Genomic DNA, 25,121 nt, shown 5'->3' on the forward strand with positions numbered 1-25,121 from the left:
TACCCCCCCTATTTTGAAAAATGCGGAATTTTACCCCCCCTATTTTAAAATGCGGAATTTTACCCCCCCTATTTTATAATTTGTTGGATTTTGCCCCCCCACCAAAAATTTGCACAAAATCTGCTTCTGAGCCTCAAGTTCAAAGCTACGCACAGAACTCAATTTGGATCAATAATTCACCAAACTGGTACCGAAACGACCGCAATCGAGTTAGTTTTTCACAGAATCAAACTCCACTAAATTTGGAGTTACAGAGAGAGATAAATTACTGTTTTAGTGAAGGTCTGTTCAAATTAATTATCGTATGAAACTACTACTGGTATTCTCGTCATTCCTCTCACCCTGTAGCTCATTTTTTTAATACTATTTACATGTATGGAAATCTAACGAAATTACCCTTGTTGGCATTTCAATTTCGTCGAATTTGGAGTTACGATGTGTTCGGTAGACGATGTTGAATTTGAAGATCACAAGTAGATTTCTGCAGAATTAGTAATTGGACACACCTTCACTAAAACGGTAATTAATCTCTCTCTGTAACTCCAAATTTAGTGGGGTTTGATTCTGTGGAAAGCTAACTCGATTACGGTCATTTCGGTATCCATTTGGTGAATTATGGATCCAAATTGAGTTGTATGCGAAGCTTTGAAGTTGTGACTCGAAAGCAGATTTTTTGTAGAATTTTGGGGACATACCTTCACTAAAACGGTAATTAATCTCTCTTTTTAACTCCAAATTCAGTGGGGTTTGATTATGTGGAAAGATAACTCGATTACGGTCATTTCGGTAGCCGTTTGGTGAATTATGGATCCAAATTGAGTTGTATGCGAAGCTTTGAAGTTGTGACTCGAAAGCAAATTTTTTGCAGAATTTTGGGGGACATACCTTCACTAAAACGGTAATTAATCTCTCTTTGTAACTCCAAATTCAGTGGGGTTTGATTATGTGGAAAGATAACTCGATTACGGTCATTTCGGTATCCTTTTGGTAAATTATTGATCAAAATTGAGTTGTGTGCGAAGCTTTAAAGTTGTGACTCGAAAGCAGAATTTTAGGGGGGGCAAAATCCAACAAATTATAAAACAGGGGGGGTAAAAGTCCGCGTTTTAAAACAGGGGGGGTAAAATTCCGATTTAATCAAAACAGGGGGGGCAAAACTGCATTTAAGCCTTTTATTTTTTATTTTATAAATAGAAATACATAGATTTTCTAATGTCTATATACTCTCAAAGAATCCAAAGCATGGGTTAAAAAAAAAAAGGATCTAGTCTAGTAAGATATAAAGTGAAACAAACACTCTGAATTTATGTAGCAAGGGAGCAAACAACACCAAAGTTTAGATCTAATTCAGAAATGCAACGGTAATAGTAAATCAAAACAAAATCAGTATAGAAAATCACATGTACGACACTTTATATTATTGATATTTTACATTTAATTTACTCTCAAATATATATGAGTTTACAAATTACAACACCTTGTAAAGCGAAAAATTGACAACAGCAAAATGCATACAAGAAACTCGAAGCAGGACTGATCTTCGTGCCCCTAGTGGCTAAACTAGGAAATGAATGATCAAATTGCAAAAGAATATTGCGACAAAAGAATTTGTTTGGGGACTTAATTATAGACACAAAATGAACAACTGTTGCTATATACACTAGCATGATAAATAAAATAATCCAAAGATTAAACAAAATTTCCTTTCCAACCATGTACCCTATGTTTCGATTTCAAAGCTTGACGCTAACCGGTAATGGGTATCACTTGTTAGACCATTGAAATTCTATTTCTAAATTTCTCGAGGGGCCACTTTTACTTTCCGGCAACAGAGTGTACTCTCCGGATACTGCCCCCAACATCACCACCCGGTCAATCTGGATTGTCACTTTCCCGAATGAACTCTGGCATTAGATAAAAAATTGGAAGGTTAAGTGGAAATGTATATGAGCAAAATAACTGAAGATGAATAGAGTGATTTATTATTAGTCCAAGTTACCTTCCCCATTTTACTCTTGTTTTTGCAAGAAATATGAAGCTTCTGGCCTTTTGGAGGACTCTCAAAGGACCATGAGAAACTCTCATCCCACTCTGGGTTGGGACCAGTTGAGACCACCTGAGCATCACATTTTCATGTATTAGTATATTCATTTTCCCAAGAGAAAACAAAATAAAACAGGTTGTATATCAACTATTAAGCAGACAACACCATGTTCTTTGTGTTGTAAGTAATACAATCACACACTCGGCAAAACCTTGTACTTCCTTGTAGTGGCTGTGCCTCTAGTAAGATGCCCAAGAGGGAAGGAGCAAGGACTTGATAACCAAATACTCTCATATTAATAATTTAGCAAATCACGAATTAAATCAAAGCTATTACAAAGGCAAAGGGGGAAAACAATTTGGGATGAATCTGGATTCTTAAGTTTAGAGATTGCAATAAATTGCAGCAGAATATGTAACACTAAATAGTTAACAGGAATTTTTTCCACAAAGCAACTTTAAAGTTGCACATCACAAGGGGGCATTTCTTATATCGGCATAGTTTTCAATGGAATATTGCAGATAACATTATCAAGAAACAACATTTACTGGTTAAATCTATGCATGTTTGACACGGAGAGACAGTTCCATGTTATTTTCACATAAAACAAGCATGTCACCCATGTCAAGTAATCCTAGTGCATCAGAGGAGAAGATCATAATGAATAGGTATGGAGAAAAATAATAACATACCTTGGTTTGCCTTGGAGGAGTGTTTCCAAGTGTAAGCTTACAGTAAACACTCGGGTTTCCAACAGACTGCTTCATATTATTACCGCACTTGATAATCACCACCAATGTCCCTGGTAAACACTGCAATAGAAACTCTGCCTTCTCTTGAAACCTAGGTGGGCCAGATTGGATTAAGTACTGTAACAAAGGAATAGCGTCGGCGGCTGCTATGGACTGAGCTCTTGAAACTTCTGCTGGGCACGCTGACCAAGCTTGCCTGAGAAGAAAAAGTGCATCCAAGGCAGCTTCCTGAGTAGCCTCTGAACCTGTCTTTAAGGATGTAACCAGATGTGGAATGCTGAGTGTTGCTGGTTCAGTTGCTCTCAGCTTTGGGTAGACACTAAATAGAGAATTTAAGGTTTTAAGATACTCGTCATTCACAGTTCCAGTAGCCCATAAATCCTTTTCAATAGCAGCTACAAGACCATAAAAAACTTTGTTAGGCCATATTTACATAATGAAGAGGATAACATTGCATGATGGCAACACTTAATTAATGAAAGGATAAGAAAACCTGCTTTGTAAACGGCTGCATAAAAAATAATGTGCCATTTAAGTAAAATGAGGATAAGATATCACAAGACTGTTCAGAATAAAAACAGATGTTAACATTGCATGATGGCAAAACTCACCGGTTATTGCTCTGACTGTTTCACTCGAAGCATACTCTTGAATAGTATGATTTGAAAAGAGAAGTTTAATAAACATTGCTGCCTGAACAGATGTTTCAGGATCACCTGAACCAATCAGATCCAGCATAACCTGAACCCCACTAGCCTCTGCAACTGCTCTTTTATTTGATCGACTGTACATCACAAGGTTTTGCAGAGCACATATGGCAATGACTTTCATTTCTTCAGTTGGTTGGTCTTCAAGCACATTCACTAAAGCGCGACAAGCTGAGACTGCATCAGCTGTCCGAGCAAGACCCTCATTCTGGAATAGATCACCAAGAGCCAAAGTCGCTAATAACCTTGCTTGCTGTGCTTGAGTTTGTGGGTCCAAGAGGTACTGGGATAATGGTAAGATGGCTGATTTAGTAACTTTTGTTTCTCTAATCTTTACATTGTTAAGCAATACTTCTAAGAGTCTTGCAGCAGTGTCCTCACACTGATGAGATCTAAGGAGCTCCAAGAGAGCCTCTATAGCCCCACTTTCAGCCATTGCCTCTGCAGCTGCACTAGTTTCATCATCACTTTCCAACACAAGAAGAGCATTTAATGCACCACTAATTGTGCTCTCTGATCCAGATTGAAGCAACCTTACCAAAACAGCAACAGGGATTTCCAAGTAGAATTCAGAACTAAATTGCAGAATACTTGCCAAAACAGAGGCAGCAGACTCCCATAAAGCATGAGGAATGCAAGGGTCAGCTTGCAATATCACTTTGGAAATTTCAACAACGCCCCCCTCTTTTGCAATTTCATTTGGCCATACAAATGCAATACTGACAAGGGCCTTCAAAGCTCTCTGCTGCAATATTTGTATGCCAGAACCAAGAACTCGCACAAGAGGTCCAATTACTTGCTGTGTCACTGGATCCCTCTGAAGGTGTTCTTCTAAAAGTAGATGTGAGAGAAGCTCAGCAACCAACTGTTGCACTGCTTCTATTGGAGAATCAAGCAAGGGGATGAGTGGTTCAATAGCTTGGTGGGAAGTTAATGTGTAATCAGCACGGCATTGCGGATGCTCTAAGATATTAACCAAAACCTGCAATGCACTATGTTGTCCATCGGGCCCAAATTCTTGTCTTGTTAGCAAAAAGAACAGGGGTTCAACCACTTTAGCAGCTGATGGTCCTTTGGCTATGCTAGCATTATTAGTCAATATACGTAACAATTCAGCAAATGCTGCACAGAGATAATCGGGTGCTTCATGAAGGATGTCAAGTATGCTTTCAATGACTCCAGATTTCACCATTTCCATTTTACACGCAGGTCGATCTTTTCCTAACTTGACCAGTGCTCTGGAAATGGCCTCATGAAGTACAAAGTTCCTTCCAAAAAGTAGGCCAACGAGAGGAATAACTGCACCATGTGCAGCAACTAATTCAGCCAATTGCTCATCACCAACAAGCCTATCCAATGCCCGGACAACTGAATGATGAGCTGGACTAAACTCACTCACAAGGAGAGAGACCAGAGGTTCAACACACCGTGCAGCAGCCATTGTGGATCGAATCCTTGTATTTCCAAAAAGAACACAACATAATTCAGCAGCATCCCCTTTGAGGTCCATTGAACAGTCTGATGAAAGAATTCTGCAAAGAACATCAATGGCATTCATCTCAACATCAGCAACAGCCAGTGCTCTTGAAGGATTTTCACTCAGTAACTTAACTAACGCAGCAATCGCAGCATGTTGCTCTCTCTCTGAACCAGTATTAAGAATCTCCACCAAGGGTTGAACAGCATGTCGGGCTGTCTCTGCATTTCTAATGTTGTCAGCCAAAAATAAACTTTCCAAGGCTTTGGCAGCACTATACCTTGCAGCTCTTCCTCCTAAACGTAGCACAGCTACAAGTTGAGCTACCGCACCAAATGCTGACTCATGTTTCCTTATCTCAGCACTACTAAACAAAATTCCTAACAGATCTGTAGCAGCTTCTTCAATTGCATCTTGTGGACCCAGTGAAAGATACTTGGTAAGTGCCTCTATGGCCCCAGACTCTACCATTACAATCTTATTTGATGGACAATCTCTAGCAAGGTCAGTCAAAATCCCAAGTGCTAAAAATGGTGCTCCTGGGCGATCAGGAATTGGTTTGAGCAGATCAACTAGGGCAGGTATTGCCTTCCGAGAAGTGGCACCAACTCTGATGTCATCAACTCTAAACAACCTCTCAAGGGCAACTTGATCAGGATATGGCACCAATGAAAATTCATTTGACAATTCCAGAAGATCCTCTATATCAACATCAGCACAGCCTAGCAAGGAGATAAGTCCACCTGCCACACCAGAATTTGCCACAGATAGAAGTGTTCCCCTGCTACCATTACAGACTAGGCTAGCTATTGATTGTGCAGCAAAATATTTGTTTGCTGATTCCTCTGACTTCAATAAATTGGCAAGGGCTGGTATAGATATCATTGTTGCATGTGCTCGTATGATATCCCTATCTTGAAATAATATTGCCAACAACATAGCACAAATCCACATGCTGCTATCTTCTTTATAGTCAATCTGCATGGTCACCATAGAGTAGAATCTGTTATTTAACTATACATAAATCAATGAGGAAGAGAACATTTGATGGCTAATGGTGGCTTTATGCAAATAAGTAAATATTTGACACAAACCGAATCAGATAGTAATATCCATCTACTCCCTCTGTCCCAAAATATAAAGGGAGGGAAAATTCACACTTAATATGAAAACCAAAACAATAATTTGGAGTATGTTTTTTGTGTTTTTTTGAAAATAAGTTTCATGAGAAGATGTAAAAACAATTTTTATTGGTTATTGATTATGGGAAAAATAGGAGAGAAAAATTGGAGTATGTTTTTTGTGTTTTTTTGAAAATAAGTTTCATGAGAAGATGTAAAAACAATTTTTATTGGTTATTGATTATGGGAAAAATAGGAGAGAAAATTAAATGCAATTTCATGAGAATAAGTAAAAAGAATTCTTGGAAAAGATAAATGTTGGTATTTTTTCCTTATAAATTGGGACAAAAAAAATGGGTTTTTTCCTTTATAATTTGGGGTGGAGGGAGTAATTCAGATTGACTGAAAACATAGTGAAAATAAGCCACTTGAATACCTGGCTGTATTGTGAGGAAAAATTTGCAATCCTGTCTGTGAGAATCTCAATAGCTCCAGCCTCCATTATTGCAATTTTACTTTTTTCGTCATGACAAGCAAGAACAGACAGTAACCATAAAGCTACATCAGCACCAGATATAATGGTGGTGATGTTGGTCGATTTACAATCATTGGCGTCTTTCGTATACCTGCAAATGCTGATGACTTCCTTATTGACAGAGTCCTGATTAACTAAAGTAGCCTGTGCAGAAATTAGCATATCAACAAGCGACTGTACAAGATTAGCACACAAGTTTGATATATTTAGATCCTCCACAAGCCTCTGGTGATTTTCTTTAGCAGCACAAATAAGAATTGCAGCTCCCCCAATTTTGACCTTCATATTTGTAGAAGTGGAATTGATGATCCTCTTAGCTATTGAAGATATACATCCAGATGCAGTAGCAACAGTCTCTCCTAACACAGAAGGCTGATCCTTACATAATCGAGATAATATTTCAATAGCTTTATCCTGCAACACTGGTGTTGAATCAGAAATTGACAGAACTACCGGGGTTATGCTTTTAGGGAATTCGACCAAAATCCTCCAAGCAGGTTTACTAAGTGCAGTGGTCTCTTTCAACCTGGACAGAATGGCAAGTGCTTCTAGAGCCTCTGCTGTCGCAACAGGTTCATTAATAACAGAGCCTAAGAAAGAAACTAATGCAAGAACAGTACCGGCACGATTCACACAATCATTTACAGCATAATCAACTTGCCTAGAATGCAAAAGGCGAGCAATTGCTGCTGCTGCATGTGTTTTTCCAGATTTTGTGCCTTCACGCAATACTCTGGTAGCAGGCAAAATAACTTCCTCCGCAACAGCATCCTCAGCAATTTCACTATCCAAAAACAGGTTTGCCACAGCACATGTTGCCAGTTCTGCTACTTCCAAATCTGAAGAGCTAGCTAGTGCAACTAGGGAGGATAATGCATCACTAGCATTAGCAGCCACCTCTCTGTTTTCTTTGATGGAAAGAAATATTGCAGCTAAGCAGCGTGAGGACTCCACTAAGATACTTCCAGATTCAATATTAAGCAACTTCATGGCTGACCGAAGAGTTTTAACAGCAATATTGCTTTCTCTCAAATCTTTCCTTGTTTCAAAAATTCCTGACAAAGCTGATGCTGACTTTGCCTGAGTTTCTTCCTTTGTAGAGCTCAATAACTTTATCATTGTATTGATCGCATCATTGGCAGCACTACCTTCACGTAGAAGGTCACTAAGAGAAACAACAGAAAGCATACTCCTCAAAGCATCTAAAACATAAACCTTAGACTCAGGTAGATCACTAGTCAATAATGCTGTAAGCTGACTGATAGTTGCCGTATCAGATTTATGAATTAAGTGATTCAAGGTCTTTGCTGCAATCTCCTTCCCATTTGGGCTTCCATTTTTCAACAGCCACAACAATGCAGGAACTGCATCAGCACTTTCAACACAAGCACGTATATCCTCACTGTGATCACATAGGTTCCTGAGGATTGTTGCCGAGTCTTCCTTTGCTTTTGCAGATCCTGACTCCAAAATCTGAACAAGTGGAGGTATACCACCAGCAGCAGTAATGGCCCATTTACTTTCATCATTTTCATTAGACAAAAGACAGAGCAGGGCAACAGCACATTCTTGTTGCTGTTCTGATGAAAGCCCCAAAAGAGATATTAATAGCTGAACTCCTTCACGGCTTTGAAGTGCACGCCATAGACTACACTCACTATTGGACAGTGTCAAGAGAGCTTTTAGAAGTTCATCTTGCACTTCATTAGCGGCCATTGTTATTAGACCAACAAGCAGACGCTTTGCATCAGAATTTGCAAGTTTCAGTGAGAGTATAGGATTTCCATACAAACTAGCAAGAGCTTCAATGGTCCTTTCCTGCACAAGGAAGGGCGATCGTGGTTTGAATTGCTCAAGTAATGTCTGCTCAACTGCCAAAGGATCTGATGCTCTATTTGATTCTGCCTTGTCATCATATATCATAAGAGCTGAAGCTAAAGCCCCCAATGTGTCAGCAGTTTGGGTCGGTGAGGAGCATGACTCAAGGCTTTGACCAAGGCTGGAGATGACATAAGACAAACCGCCAGAGATGTTTGCAAGAGCACACATAGCATTCTCCTGTATCGCTTGAGCATACTCACCTTGCATGAACTCTTTGGAAGGAGCGATGGTAGCATTAATTAAAGCAGGAATGCCATTACAGTTGGCTATCTCTTTCCTTGCATCTTGGCACTGTGCTGATAGAGATTTAAGAGCACCAGCAGCTTCAGCTCTAACTGGGGCATCATTAACAGGGCCTAAAAGTTTGAGGAGCTGTTTTGTTGCATCTGCTGCCAATACCTTTGAACAAAAAGCTGCATCTTCCATCATCATACAGGCAAGTAAAAAGCACACATTAGCTAAAGTGCTAGACTGTCCTGTTGTCAGTAACTTCAGCAATATGTCCACTCCTCCAGCCTGTATTGTCGAATTCCAGAATCTCTCAGTACTGCTGTAGAGATTTTTCAATGCTCCAGTCAATAAACTATCTACTACACTTCCACTCTTTAGGCCCTTCTGTAGCTGTTCCCAGAGCACTGGAACAACTCCTTCAGTAGAAAATATTTTTGATCCAACATGATCTTTGGCATCACCTTGAGAGACAGAAAAAATTGTCTTTGCAGCAGCTACTTGACCTTCTTCAGAACTGGACTTTAGTAGACCGAGCAAAGGAGGAATACATCCTCCAAGCAAGACTTTCACCCTTAATTCATTTTCTTTACAAAGTGAGCCCAAGACAGTTGCTGCCTGTATCTTCACATTCAATGACCCTGACCGGAGAAGGGAAACAAGCACCGGAACTGCTTGAGAATGAGATCCAACTGCACTAAAGGCATTTTCACGCGTATCAATAAGCTCAGATAATTGCTTCAAGGAATACTCTTTCTCTTGCATAGAAGATGAGCTCTGACGTAGCTTCTCAATGCATTGGGCAATACTTGCTAATGTCCCATCTGCATCCTCCATCCCGCTGCTGCTACGTTCTCTGCAACCAGATAGGAATGTCAGACACAAAAGTTTACGTATTAGAATAGATGCTCAACTCAAATTCAAATTATGAAAAGCCATATATCAAGTAAGATGGTTCTAAGGACTAAGATTAGAGAGAGCATATATGCAATATTGCCAAAGCCCCACACAACCTTATCTTCAATGAATGAGATTCTCAAAGGAAAGAAAACAGTTTTAGGTCTTTGAGTTTTTGAGACAATAACCCATAACACAACACACGGGATTCATGGATTCTAGCTTACTTGGTAGAAAGCATAAGTACAATTGCTAAATCACAAAAATTTTATAAACACAAGAAGAAGAAAATACATTGAATTTAGTAGAACATTTCAAGCAACATTGATTTTAGTAGAACATTTCAAGCAACTATTCATCGTTTTTTCCAGGCTGTAGAATATTCCCTTTTGACATAATTTTTAGACAAGTTTTACATTGTAACCAACCTCAATCCCATTTTCGGAACAGAATGGGGAGTTGGAGCCTCTGAATCTTGAGCCTTGCCATTACCATTTCTTTCCTGCAATCAAAAGAATGACAGTGGAGAAGGTCAAATGGAATGTCTGTGTATCTCTAAATTGTTAACACTGGAAGTAACATTAACATAATAGGTAAAAGATATAAGATGCAGTTATGGATAAATATCTCAAAGTTCAATTTTCCTTCATTTTTTATTTGCTAACATGCAAATCCAGTAGTATATTCCTTTACTCTTGCCCTTATTCCTAATGACAGCTAGAGAAATAGAAAACTAATAATATGAGGAGAAACAGAAAATCAAGTTGTGAGGGAACATAGGTAAACCATAACATATCATGGCTCGATTATACTCCATATCAAGAAAGTAAATATTTTCTAGGTATTTATGATTGTTGCTTCCATTACAGTATACTTTTTTATTTAGGAATGCATCTTACTGAGCAAAACAAAGGAGAAATTTAAACTGGAGTATATAAGTATACAGCATATGTAGTGTTACTACTAGTAGGGATCCACATGAATATGCTCTTGTGTGGAGAAAACAATACAACTAACCCACTTACAAAGATGACTGGGAACACCATGTTAGATTAGATACATAAACAAACAATCTAACAATGCCACCTTTTTTTCAATTTTCTAGTATAACCCTGCACCGCATTTTAAGGCCGACTGACAATTATATGCAACAGCGGATATTAACTAAGATCAGTGTAACAGATAATGTTCACTATCTAAAATTGAATATCTCTCATCAATTTCATGTCTTGTTTTGAAGAAAAATGAAGAATATGTTTCTATGGACAACAGGAAATAAACAAAAAGAATGAAACTATAGAGCCTCAAAGTGGTCCAAAATTTGCTGTCTACAGCAACAATTCCAGCCTTAAGAGTTATTTCCAATTGCATTTGCAAATGTTACTATATCATCTCACAATTTTCTGCAATTTCTGTTGTGTCGCCTAGGTCGATGAATGTAGTTTTTCAAAGATTGGGTTTTGCTGTCCAAAAAGGTTTAGCGGCAGCCGTCTACCTTTTGTTCATATGGAATTATTATAATAATTATATATATATATATATATATATATATATATATATATATATATATATATATATATATATATATATATCATAGGCAATCTGAAGAAAAAATATATAATAAATCCATACATACTAGCTGGAAATAAGATCTACAGTATAAAACTACATACATGTTTATACTAACTAGCTGGAAAAATGAAAATTACCAAATCATTAGAAGCAAGGGAGGTGCCATTGTTGCCGGAAAATCTCCAAGTGATTGCGGCGGCCATCTTTGCTTGTTGTTGTTACTTAAAAGACTCTCTCCCAAGCAAGCAGGATGAGTTGAGGATAGTCTCCCTTCTCCAGATCTATACCGGAATCACTGTCAGAACATGAAAACCTCCCTGTTCCTGTCAAATTATGAATCACGCACAGTAAATGCATATCAGAAACCGATCATCAAATCACGAATCTCGGACAGTCAGTAATTGAAGTTGAACCAAAATAATAAATGAAAATATCACGAATTAATTAAGATCAAGCAGACAATTATTAAGATTAATTAGTAAATTAAATCGTTTGTAAGTCAACGAAGAAGAAATGAAGGTGTGAAAATAGAAGAATCGAAAGAACCTTGAGAGAGTGAGAAGCAGGACCGTTGCGCGATGCATCCGTCTGGAAGTGTGAGAGAGAAGATTGGGGAATGATAGATTTGTTTAGTTGGAGTGTTTGTTTGTCAGAAGAATAAGAAGAAATAGAGTGTGTTAATTAATTATTAATGCATGTGCGAGTTCTTTGAGTATGAGTTGTTGATTTTCATGGAATGTGTGAAAGGAAGAAGAAGAAGAAGAAGAAGAAGAAGAAGAAAGAAGAAGATTCGGTGGCACCGACAATGAGACAACTGGTTCAAGCTCAGCTCAAACTCAGTGTGAATGCCTCTTAAACAGTACTACTACTACTACTACTACTTTAAACTACTTTATTACAAAACAAATCTTACACCCAACATTTACTATTATGAAGTCCAAAAAAAAAAAATATTACTGTTATGTTTAATGCTACGGTGGTCAGAATTTATTTTTTTTTATCACCAGTTTAATTTGGTTCGGAGTCAGTTTTGGCATCAAGTGGTTTCAGCATCTTTTGATTGTAGTTATGGGGGATCGAACCATGGTTATTTCTATCAAGTTCAACATCAATCACCACTGACTGAACCAACTAACAATTGGTAAATAATTAGAAATTCTAACTACTATCAATAATATTATTTTAAAATAAACATTATGATCTTGTTCATCTTTACGACTAAAAAATGACATTATTAACATAAATTCAGTATAGTCAAATTTTTATTATATGTTATTTTAATCAAACTAGTGTTAATTAAGTTATTATTTTAATCATAAAAATAAAAATAATCATTAAATTATACATTCAAATATCAATATTATCGATCATATTTATAAAAAAAATTAAATATTGGTCCACCGCGAACCACTTCATCAAATGGTCCATATTAAAATTTACCTTACTATTATTAGTATTAGTGTAATAAAACATCATTTCTTTTGAGAAATTGAGAGGATGCCTACTCTAATATTAGTACTACTTGATTATACTATTACCGCTAACACTTTGAAATTCACGTAAAAATAGAGAGAAAAAAACACCTTTAAATTGATCAATGAAATAAGATACAATAATTTTTATTAGTTTAATTAAGCTTTACGAGATTATTTTAAAATCAAAAGCTTATTTTTGCGATACGAGTTTATTTTAAAATTAAGTTTATTTTTGCAAAAATGTGTTGCAGGATTTTAACTAGAGTTGGATTAGTAAATTTTAGGATCAGATTTGGGCATGTCATAATCACCAAGTTTCTAACATAATTTTTTTAGATGGATTCTTAAATAGTTGTCCATATACTTACATCAAATTGATCTCCAAATATTTTTTAAGATTGGTGGTCATCTAATTTCAGAATTTTGCTATCGACGCATTAAGTTTAATAATGTTGGGCATAAGAAAGTGTATTAAAAAGTCTCACACTTAATGTGAGATGACATGTACACGAATTTATAAATAGAGATTATTTTTATATTACAAGTCAATTTTATAAAATTGAGTTATGTTCGACTAACAATTTTAACACCTTCAACCTCTTTTTATGAGTTGCAAGCAAGCTGCCAATATGTCATGGATCTATCTCCGGTTATTTTGTGCTTAATTGGCAAGCAAAAGCTTATAGTTACACTTACACAGTGGAGCAATTATAGGGTATAGAAATAGAATACATGCAATTACGGCACACATTAGATTAGAATGGTCTTAATATATTTTGTCTAAAACAAAAAGAATGGTCTTATTGTAAGGGGGAGAATTGGTGTCTAAACTCTAAAGTGAAAAACAAATTAATTAGCTAGATGTTCAAATTCAAATTCAAATATATTATTCTATTGTATTGCATTATTTGCATATGCAGCACGGGGCATACTAGCTGGAATTGCAATAAAACCAAAGTAAGTAGCAATGAGTCATGTGAATTGCATTTGCTGCTCCGTAAGCATTTGCTGTTATCCAATGATTAGGATTTTGCCTTTTTAGCTCTCTCAAGTACTACTACTGTACATTACTTTCTTCTTTTATTTACTTATTATTACTATTATTATTATTATTATTATTATTATTATTATTATTATTATTATTATTACTACTACTTGCCTATTTCATCACTCAAAAACTTGAATCATGAGGTTTATATTTCAATTTTTCGATTTTTATTAGTGAAAATCAAATTCGATATTTCAATTGCTATCAAAAAAAAAAAAAAATCGATATTTCAATATCTCTATCTCTATATCTCTATATTTCTATCTCTATATCTCTATATATTATATTTAGGAATCCCTCTATGAAACTTTTAAGGAAACCTCTATTAAATACATAATTAATACTGCCACATGTCGTTATAAGAAATAAAGTTAATTGCTCTTATTAATTTTTATTTATATTTATAATCGAACAGTAGTTATAAGACCATGTACAATGGTAAACAAAATTCAACACTACTTTTTCACTTCCCAACACTCCACATCATTTTCTCTTTCTTCCACCTAATCATTCAACACACATTCAACTTTTACCCTCTCCAATAGTTTTTTCATTCAACACTCTACCCCACCACTTTCTCTACCCCACCACTTTTTATTTCATATTCTTATTTAAATTTATATTTTTTTTTTATGATTACATAAAATTACAATTATCGATTAAAATTAAATTAAGATAATTAACACTTAACGATTTATTTTTTAGTTTTTTGTAATAAAAACAAAATTTATTTAATGAAATTATACGATACAAATCATCTTAACTTAATTTAAAATACAACACACAAGTAACGTAATTAGTACGATACAAATAATTTGAAATGCAATACAACACACAAGCAACATAATTAGTACGATACAAATAATTTAAAATGTGATACACACACAAGCAACGTAATAATTAGTACGATACAAATCTTCTTCAATCACGTCCCATTCCAATCGTATGATTCCTTTACATAATCTACGTGAGCACTCCAATGATGTAGTACTTCCTATTTTGATGTACTCATCGACCGCATCTGCTGCCATACCATATGCTAACATATGCATTGTTGTGGTACATTTTGCTAAAGGTGATATACCTTCTTTATTGGCTGCATCAACTCGCTGGGTTAAGTAGTTATCACTACTTGAAAGGTCCCCAACAATTCGAAGGAAAACATGTTTTTGCATCCGGTAGCGACGACGAAACATTGCATCGTCATATGTAGGTTCATCGGCAAAGTAGTCGTCAATTAGTCTTTGGTTTGCCGCTGCATGATCTCTATTGAGATATTTTCTAGTACGAGGTGCTTTATCTTCCAATATTTTCTTTCGACGCTCTCTAAATCGATTGAGTATATAAGCGTCATCAATTTCACGTCTTTGTTTGTAGGCTGCGATATCAAAATGAAATTTTGATGGATCCATTTTTTGTTATATTGGAAGTAGATTGGATGAGATTTGGGATATTGGAAGTAGTTGGATGAGATTTGGGATATTGGAGGTAGATTGGTACATAAATGGTTACATGAGTCCCTATATATAAATGATAGACTACTGACGGATTTGAAATAAATATTGTATAGAGTTAATTATCGGATAAAGATTAGATTCGAAAAGGGTGGTAGACCACGGACGGATTTGAAATAAATATTGTATAGAGTTAATTATCAGATAAAGATTAGATTCGATTTGGGTGGTAGACCACGGACGGATTTGAAATAAATATTGTATAGAGTTAATTATCGGATAAAGATTAGATTCGATTTGGGTGGCAGACCACAGACGGATTTGAAATAAATATTGTATAGAGTTAATTATCGGGATAGCATACAATAATGATAGCATACAATAATTTAAATGTCACAAACACTACACTGACATAAATCAACGCAATAAAATTAAAGCAAACACTACACTAACATTTTCAAACACAATAAAACTGACATATTCAAATGCAATAAAATTAAAGCAAACACTACAGACAAATACTTGCTTGAAATTAATCATCAAACAATTCTTGGGCCAACTTTTCCAACATTTTTTTCTTCCGGTCATCGGAACTTAACTGTAGATACAATTTCATTTTCTCCACTTTGTTAGCCTCTTGTTGCATCAGTGTCATTTTCTCCATTTGTTCAAGCTCTTTCTCCCTTAATTGTTTGAATTCAGTCCATTCTTTTTCCACCACCTCCGAGGTTTCCTTGCTTTTTTTTACCCTTTTTTTTAACTGCCTCCCTACCCATAGGACGAGCACTAGATCCTACAGAGTTTGAGCCACATGCATCACTCTCGTGAGATCTCTTAGATCCACTACTTCCAGATCCTACTTGACTACTATAACGTGGTTGATCATGGAGAGCATTTCATTCTTCCATTAAAGTGAATCGAACATTCTTCCCACATGTATATATTTCCTGCGCTTTTGCCAAAACATCATTCTCAGACCAACCGCTTCCTTGGAAACGCTTAGCGCCATCATAAGCGTCAATCCATTTACCTAGTATTTTGTTCATATAATTAAAACGGTTTCGGCATGCAACTCCATCACGCGGAGGATCGAATGAGCAATGCTCATTACAATAGTCAGCAATTTGACCCCAATATGTTTCACCTTTCTGGTTTCTCCCGACAACACTGCTTGTTCCAAATTTGATCCACCCTCTAATTAGCACCAAATTTTGTTCAGTGTTCCATGATGGTTGCGGGGTTTTCTTGCTCTTAGGAGTTGAATCCTCATTAGCAATAGTTATTTGTGTTGAAAATTCGGGAAATTCAGGTGCACCACCACTCGGAACATTTTCATTCACCATTGGCATATAACCATTAAACGGGAGTGTTTGAGATAGATTTCTCATCATAGATCCACAATATGGATGAAAGTTTGGAACAGAAGATGACTGGTTGAAATTTGGTGCAAAACCAAAATTAGGTATGTTTTGAGGATGTTGGTTGGAAAATTGATTTGGATTTTGAAAATTGTTGGGATTTTGATAATTGTTGAGATTTTGAAAATTGTTGGGATTTTGATAATTGTTGGGATAATTAGAAGAATTTTGGCTGTTGAAATGATTATTGGGATCCATTTCACAAAAAAAAAACTAATACTTCAAGATTAACACTAATAGAAAGATAATAATAAGATTAATATAGTGAAAAAATCGATTTTTTTTTCTGTGTCCAAATCAAATGAACCAAGTCTCTATTTATAGACAAAAAAAATCATGAATTTTGGTGAAAAAATAAAAAATTAATTTGCAACAAAATAATTGAGTTCAAAGTATTAAATGGATAAAAATTCAGCCAGCCACGTGGCTGAATCTTATCACCCACCTCTTCTCTCTCCGCGTGCAAGCAGCCACACTTGCCTCCTGCGCGCGTGTGTTACACGCGCCTCATTTCAGCCACAAAATTGAAGCCGTGTGGTCCCCCTTGTCATCCTTCAATTGTGTTGAATCCATTCATCACCTCTCCCCTCCAACTCACCTTCAAATCTACTATCAACACCCCATTGCATACATTTTATGTGTTGAATTCATATTCAACATACTCATTGCACTTGGTCTAAGAAGATGAACTAATAAATCTCTATAATATATTATTTAATACACTCTAAACTAAACAATTTTTGTTGCCAAATATCTATATCTCTATATCTCTTTATATTATATGGGTCATGCTAACCAGTGCCCCTGGGGCACTAGTTAAAGATACCAAAAGAAGTAATTTTTGCATTGAAAAGAGCATTTTTTATACTTATAAAAAGTAAATTACACAATTTCCAATACATTCATACCTTATTTAGCTCCTTAACCAGTATCCAGGGACACTAGTTAGCATTTTCCATATTATATTTAGGAATCCTCTAGGAAACTTTTAAGGAAACCTCTATTAATTAAATACATAATCAATACTGCCACATGTCATTATTATACAATAATCTAAATCAATTTTTCATGAGGTTATTAATCCTTCTTCATTTATGACTTTAATCGGTCCATGGAATTACAATATCATTAACTTCCTAACCTTCATACCACATTTCATTAATACTATACAACCCTTTAGTCTAGGAATCATTGTTTTCAAGAGTCATCACAACTACTATCTTACAAGGATGAGATACACATTACGAGACTTTTTTTTTTTTAATAAACATTACGAGACTTATTTAGCTTAATTAGGAACAACTAGCTTAGACTTCTTAGACCACTTAAGTTAGGTATTTTCAAAAGGAGAGTTTTTAAGGGCAATATATTACAAAATAACTAATTTAGACACCTTTAAAACTCTAGTCCACGTTAGGTAGTCATGTGGCTAGAGATGGCTGTTTGGGCAGAATTCTCCTTTCTCCCAACGAAGATAAGGATCTTCTTTCGGATCCTCTTCTTCAGACATAAAGTTCATTCCATTATCATCTTCGACCACTTCATCGGGAACGACAACCGGCACTTCATTTTGTGGAACCAAGGGTTGTTGAGGTGCTGCTACATTAAGTGGATTGACTCCTCTTTGTGCAAGTGGGGTGTTACCAAACATCTGATGTAATGATAAGTATGACCTTTCAAGTGGTAGAGGTTGTTCTAATGTCTCGCGAACTACTAACACACTGTATCCCGTAGCCATACTAACTAGTCTGTTGAAGATTACGGATCTGTTTACACCGTCGATCTCCCATGGATCAATACATGCTTCCTCAATGAACTCAATGCGTCGGACCCCCGAATGAGCCAAGAAAACGTCTGGATTCATCTATAAACACTCGACATATACAAAGTAACAACAAGATCCAAAACCAAACAGAAAATAGGGTGAATTACTAATAAGCAAGTTTAATATCAAGTATAACATGTTAAGAAAAGAGCACACATTTGCATATCGTGGTGCGTGTGTGCGTGTCACAATAAATAAATTATATAATTAATATTATAAATAAATTTTAAAATAGGCTTGACTTTTATGATCTTGATAATAAAATCTATTTGATGAATTAAAAATTATCAGAAAGAATTTAACAATTAAATCTAATTGGTGTGAAATTTTAAAAATTAGTATGATATTTAACTTTTTTACATATTATTATAATCGTACAGGGCATCCAAAATTTTATGGATGACCCTGGGTTTAACATCAGGTTTAATTTAATCATTGACCACAAAGACATATATATGTGTTAATCTCATTCTTGATTTTGAATTGCAATGATAAGTTCGCCATAATCAACAATTTTAACACTAGAAAAGATTTGAGGATGAAGATTAATCTAGGTAAATAAATTATTAAAATAGGAGAAACATTATTTAGAAAGAAATAAAGAAGCATTATTATAAAATAAAATAAAAAATGAAAACAAGGCAATAGAGATAACAAAAGTACATATGTTTATTTTAACTAAATGAAGTTTTAGACAAATAGCAGTAGCAAACAGAGTAAATTAATTTAAGCTTCATTAAGTAGAATAAACAAAACAGCAAACAGCTGCAAACAGAGCAAATTTAAAACAAAATCTAGACCGAAGTCAAGATAAAAACACCAAAATCAACAAATTAAAACAAATTGTTGAAAATAGGGAGTATATACTACCGATGCCAAAAGCAAACTAAAAATAACTAGGAGTAACATATTGATGCTTTTTTTTTTTACTAAAAACATATTGATGCATTTTAGAAAATCAAAAGCTTAAATAAAATAAAGATTTCATGGAAAAAATACAGCACATGTTGCCTCATCTAGAGAGATAATATCACCATGGTTGTCTATGTGATTAATGGAAGAATGAGCTTCAACCTCATTTTCATGAAAAACTTCTTCATATGAAAGAGACACATTCATGAACTCGACGGTACTTTCTTCTTCTCCTTCGTATGAATGAACCACATTCAAGTCAACATTATTTTCTTCTTCTTTGTATGGTAGACACCCATTTAAGTCAATTTGAACAAAATCAATAGGAGATTCATTATTATAAATTTGATTCAAATCAATATTAAGAGGCATTTTTCACACACATATTTTAACTATAGATAAATTGGTGATTTTTAACAAGTTATGGTTCTGATTTTTAATCTTAGATTTTTTGATAGATTAAGGAGGGAATTAAAATGTCAAGCTCGGAAAATTTAATTTAATTAACAAAATTCCTATAAATAAAAAGACTCCGTGTAAAAAAGTCACATGTGACATCATTAATGGTAGTCATTAATTTCTTAGGTAAAAGTTTTCTTAAAAATTTCTAATGTGGATTCCTAAATATAATATACTAGTATAATATACACGTACCAAGCACGGGTTAGTTTTCACCCCTAAAAATGTAGAGATGTTATGACATGTAGTTTTTTTATTTTAATTTGTAGAAATGTGATATATAATTTTATTTGTATTATTATTGTTTATATACATATAATATAATATTACATTGGTATATTATATGAAAATTTGTATTAGTTTTTACTATTAAATGTTTATCCCCGTGTGTAATATTTATATTAAATATTTTTTTTTTGTAAAATTTTCATCCCATATATTAAAAAATGTTGTGAAATATTCATTCCCGTGTATTATTATTTACTATAAAACTTTAAATTTTAAGGTGAATTAATTTTTTTCATATGTTTTTAGTAGTAATAAGTTTATTATTGTGTCTAATATTTTAAATATAATACTTAAAGAATAATTATATTTATAAAATAAATTAAAATTATGTTAATATATAATTTATATTAAACATTCATTCATTTACTTGTAAAATCACTACTAGAAAACTGGCGATTTCGGACGGATCTAAGACGCAGTTCACACGGATTTGCGACGGAATATCACGTTGACACAGATTTCAGACGGAATGGCTCCTGTCCGAAAAAGCCTCGTGGCTAATTAACATATTCCGTTGGAAATTCCGTCCCAAATTATTTCAGACGTATTTCACACGCAATTTCGACAAAAAATCATAAACCATATTTGTTTTGTATTGAACTTATTTCAGACGAATTTGAGACAGATTTTAAATACGTTTCACAAATATTTCACATGGAACAAAAATTATTTTCAGACGAATTACTTATTTGTTTCACACAAAATTCGGACGGACTATGTGTATTTTTATATTATTATTAATTAACTTTTCACACAAATTTAGGACAGAATATTAAAACTTTTTTAGTCAAAAAATAGACATAATTAGACCATCATATGCGTGTCTATTAGGACTAAAAGGAAATAAAAACACTACCACAGAAAAAGGCTACTATAGCACTTTTTTTTTGCTTTAATAGCACTTTAAAGTGTTATAGAAGCTGGTGCTATTAAAAGTCTGTACTTATCATAGCGCTTTTAAAAGTGCTATTGTATGACCAATCTTTAATAGCGCTTTTACACTAAAGCGCTATAGTATACCTATTGATAACGCTTTTTCATGACATGCTTTAATAGCGCTTTTTACAAAAGTGCTATCATAGGTTTCAGTTTCAATAGCACTTGTGCTTAAAAGTGCTATTGTTTGCCCTATCTTTAATAGCGCTTCATCACAAAAGCGCTATTGTATGTTTTTTTTTTTTAAAAATTTCTTCTGCAGATCTGTTTCAATATTTTGTTATACAACCCGGAACTATTGTATTTTTTTCAATAAGTGGTGACTTGAAGCTTAATTTTGAAACTTAAAATATAATGGCAAATAATACAAAGGTCAAAAGGCCAAAAATATATTAAAGATAAAAACAAAGAAGACCAATAAGTACAATCAAATTACATGAGGTTCCCTTCCTTCACAAAATAGATAAAGAAGCAAGGCAATTCTATGTCCAAGATAAAAGCAAACTTCCTTGCTAGTAATACCAAAGCTTGGTTAACTACAACATTGACAATAAGCTCCCGGACCATTTCCAAATAATTAACCTAAGCGACATACGATGTTCATAACACTAATTAAAACAAGACAAACTAGTATTAACCTAAGCAATCCTCTGCCATTTTCCAAGCCAGCATCTCTCATGTTTTCAAAAAGACCCTGAAAAATTAAAAAGAGAATGAAAAAGTTCAACAGTAGCTTATAAATATTAATATACATGATAGAGAAGCTTTTTGATGCGGTGTTTTTAAACCACCAACAATTTGAAACTATGATACAAACAATTGCAAAAGCAATACCAACCAATAACATCAAAATACCAAGTTATAAGACCAAGGCTCATGCCAAAATTAAATATCAAACTAATGGAAACTCATGATTTAGAAAATGGGCATAACAAACTATTAGATAAGTAATGAATGTATTTCCAATTTTAATATGTTGCACAACGAAGTCCATTCCTCAATCTAACATGGCATACATCAAATTGTGAGATTCTCAGTGCATAACTACGATGAGTGCTTTGTCGTGTTGTTATAGTGATGATTTTTAACCAGATTTAGAAGGATATACTAAGCTGTTTACCAATACAAAAGATCAGAGAAAAGGAGCCTTACAACAAAAAATACAAGGCTGAACGATTTCCATACAATCTCAAGTGGATTTGAAAGCCGTTGCGATACCTGTATATATTTTGGAAAGATCTGGTTAAAGGTATAAATGACGGTTGAAGTGCCAATATCAAAGTAATAATTCAACCATATATCACCACTGAATTGTTGCGTCTTATATAACTTTACCGAAAAAATTCATGACTACAGACATTGATATATATGATGGGATTCAAACCTTTTCTTTCACGAGTTCTTCTGCTGAAGCAAGTTCATCAAGTTCATGGAGTGCTGTTATCACCATTTTTTAACCACAGATGAAGGAAGATCCCATGCGTCTTTTATTGATTTTAGGCCGAAAAACAAAAGAAAAGTTACTGCGGCATATTCTCCAATTGGCAAGGCTGTAGGTAGACAAGACAAAGCAGATAACATCAGCTATTGACATGACAAAAATGTATTAAATGAAATTCGAACAAAACACGGTCACAGAACAAAAATTATGGCATACAAACTGCAGATATTTCCGTCTAATGTGAAAAGCACAGTGAATAGTGAAGACAAATTGGTTGTCTGTAAACCAAAGCTGCTTATTAAAGATGAATCGATTTTAAGCTCTCTTGATGTGAAACTCGGAAGGGCCAAAATAGGAGTTTAGTTTATAAAAATGTTCAACAGGGAAACTGTAACTTGTATTCCACTCTGAGATGCTAAAGTCAACTTCACACTAGTATTATGTTTAAAAAAAAATATAGTAGTAAAAAGCATAATCTAGCTTGAAATATACCTTGCAACATGATATAAAATGATGATCATTGACACATGTGCTTCCAATCCCTAAATCAGGCTTTTTATCTCCAAAATAATCCATTATTGCACTATGCTTAACAACCAAACCATGCTTAGAGATCAAACCAGTGAAGTAACATCCAACACTTTGCAATTCAGTAGCTATAACATCATCACCATTCAAATATTCCTTCAAAAATCCCTCAACCATAACTTTTGGCACAGAAGTGAAGAAAACTCTACACTTTGCTGATACCAAAACCTCATAAGCCATAAGATTAAGATTCTCCATGTAAAACTTTGGTAAAACAACTCTTGCAATCATTTCCATGTCCTTTATTTTAAGTCCACAAAAAGTTATGAAGATCATAACTTTAAGCTTAAGTTCATAGCTTAAAAACCATAATATAGGACATGAAGAAAGTAATATAAAAGCTCTTAAAATGCTACCACCTTCAAAAGCAACTAGCATGAAATAAGGAAAGAAAGAATGAGTTCATAATAGGACACTATGAATGTCACAAACGAGTGTTTGTGACTCTCTACCTTTTAAATCACAATTCAAAATACTAGGAGAAATTGAAGGTTGATGAAGTGGTTTAGATGAAAGATCAAACAAATTAAAGCTATAACTTTTCAAGCAATGAATTAGCATATACAATAAGGAAGGAACAATAAAAAAAAAACTCAACTCAAAATTGGTTCATGAAGAAGATAGGAACAATAGAAATCCAGAAATCAAACTTATAAAAACACAAAAACAGAACAATTGTGTAATCCTCATAGACTCAACAGATGAAGCACTTAAGATCAGAAGAAAACATGGGTCAAATTCAATTCTATCCCAATAAAATTCACACTAAGATAATGCTTCAATTCTTCAAAAACAACCACCACAACAAGGATACTTGTCTTTGTTACACGAGTTTTTCCCCTCCTAAAATTCACACTAAGATACTTGTCTTGTTGAACTGTAAAATTAATTCCACTAGTTTTCCTGCATACCCATAAACTCTTCCTACAAACCCATGACAAAATTAATAAAAAAAAACCCAAACAAGTTGAATCTTAAAAATCAAATAAAAAGAGAAATTTAAATTGCCTTGAGTTCCTGCAAAGCAACTGGAATTTAAATTACCTTGAGTTCCTAAAACACATACGAGACATAGAAAAAGGGCTTGAGGGAAAGAGGTGTTGAGAGTGTGAATTTAGGGTTCAACAGTGAGGTTCTTGCTGGATCGGGAGAGAAATCACGAGATTTAGGGTTCGACGGAGATAGAGGTGTTGCGTTGAAAAGAAGGAGCTTGATAAGGATGAACATGGAGGAACGACGAGGAGAAGAGGAACGATTGAATGATGGAGAGAAGAGGAAGATGAAAGTGTGTATTGTGAAGCTCAAAGATGAAGATGAGGTGTTGCGTTTTCTTATTATTAGATTAGTAGATCTTTATCAATGAACAACCAAGGGTCGAGGGTTCGATACCTAACCAAGAGCGAATTTCTTTTTTCTTAATTTATGCTATTATAGCGCTTTTCTAAAAGTGCTATTATTTTGTTCAGCATTCACAGCTTTTATAGCGCTTTTAAATAAAGTGCTATTATATTGTACTTAAATTCTAGGTTTTGACAGCGCTTCTTGTAAAAGTGCTATCATAGGGGCTCTGTGTTAGGTTTTTAATAGCACTTTCATAAAAGTGCTATTAAATTAGTGCTATTGTAGGCCAAAATTGTAGTAGTGAAAATAACATGCATAAAGCAAGAATTGGCTAAAAATATGCCTTAACGAAAACACCAAACCTGCAAAGCACTACAAATCCATCTACATACTTGGGAAAAGAACAAAAAACATCATTTTTGTGCTACCAAATCACAGACAACATAGTATCAAAACAAAATTCACATACAAAGTAACACAAAGTAGATTATAATAACATTAAATTAGAAGCAAATGGATTCATACATAAAGTTCAAAGAGTCATGGTACTCATCAATCTATACCAAAACAAAACAAACTAAAGTCACTTAATCATGTAGATCATATAGTCAATCTACATTTTTAATCTTCATCAAAATACTCACATCTCATCAAACATAAACCTGACTAAAGTCATAAAGGTAATCATCATTGTATCAAAACAAAATAGCTTATATAGTTAC

At 34.5% G+C, this 25,121-nt stretch overlaps 4 protein-coding genes across 4 annotated transcripts; all 4 read right to left on the reverse strand.

The window, feature by feature from the left end:
* Positions 1-1,389: 1,389 nt before the first annotated feature.
* On the reverse strand, positions 1,390-12,118 carry LOC123903907 (protein CELLULOSE SYNTHASE INTERACTIVE 1-like). Its single transcript, XM_045953591.1, has 8 exons — positions 11,761-12,118; positions 11,352-11,537; positions 10,071-10,144; positions 6,538-9,601; positions 3,408-5,958; positions 2,737-3,191; positions 2,000-2,116; positions 1,390-1,904 (listed from the first exon to the last, which is right to left on the reverse strand). The coding sequence occupies exons 2-8, from the start codon at positions 11,415-11,417 to the stop codon at positions 1,764-1,766; spliced, it is 6,468 nt and encodes a 2,155-aa protein (XP_045809547.1). The 5' UTR covers positions 11,418-11,537; positions 11,761-12,118; the 3' UTR covers positions 1,390-1,763.
* Positions 12,119-14,603: 2,485 nt separating this feature from the next.
* Positions 14,604-15,149, reverse strand: LOC123904960. Its single transcript, XM_045954562.1, has one exon. It carries the CDS (start codon positions 15,147-15,149, stop codon positions 14,604-14,606), a length of 546 nt encoding a protein of 181 aa, XP_045810518.1.
* Positions 15,150-15,723: 574 nt separating this feature from the next.
* LOC123904961 lies at positions 15,724-17,238 on the reverse strand. The gene is made up of 3 exons (XM_045954563.1): positions 17,208-17,238; positions 16,145-16,716; positions 15,724-15,984 (listed from the first exon to the last, which is right to left on the reverse strand). The coding sequence occupies exons 1-3, from the start codon at positions 17,236-17,238 to the stop codon at positions 15,724-15,726; spliced, it is 864 nt and encodes a 287-aa protein (XP_045810519.1).
* Positions 17,239-22,549: 5,311 nt separating this feature from the next.
* Positions 22,550-24,123, reverse strand: LOC123904962 (glycerol-3-phosphate acyltransferase 1-like). Its single transcript, XM_045954564.1, has 2 exons — positions 22,963-24,123; positions 22,550-22,579 (listed from the first exon to the last, which is right to left on the reverse strand). Exons 1-2 carry the CDS (start codon positions 23,434-23,436, stop codon positions 22,550-22,552), a joined length of 504 nt encoding a protein of 167 aa, XP_045810520.1. The 5' UTR covers positions 23,437-24,123.
* Positions 24,124-25,121: the final 998 nt, after the last annotated feature.

This window comes from Trifolium pratense, linkage group LG2, assembly GCF_020283565.1.
Source record: "Trifolium pratense cultivar HEN17-A07 linkage group LG2, ARS_RC_1.1, whole genome shotgun sequence".
Taxonomy (NCBI): domain Eukaryota; kingdom Viridiplantae; phylum Streptophyta; class Magnoliopsida; order Fabales; family Fabaceae; genus Trifolium; species Trifolium pratense.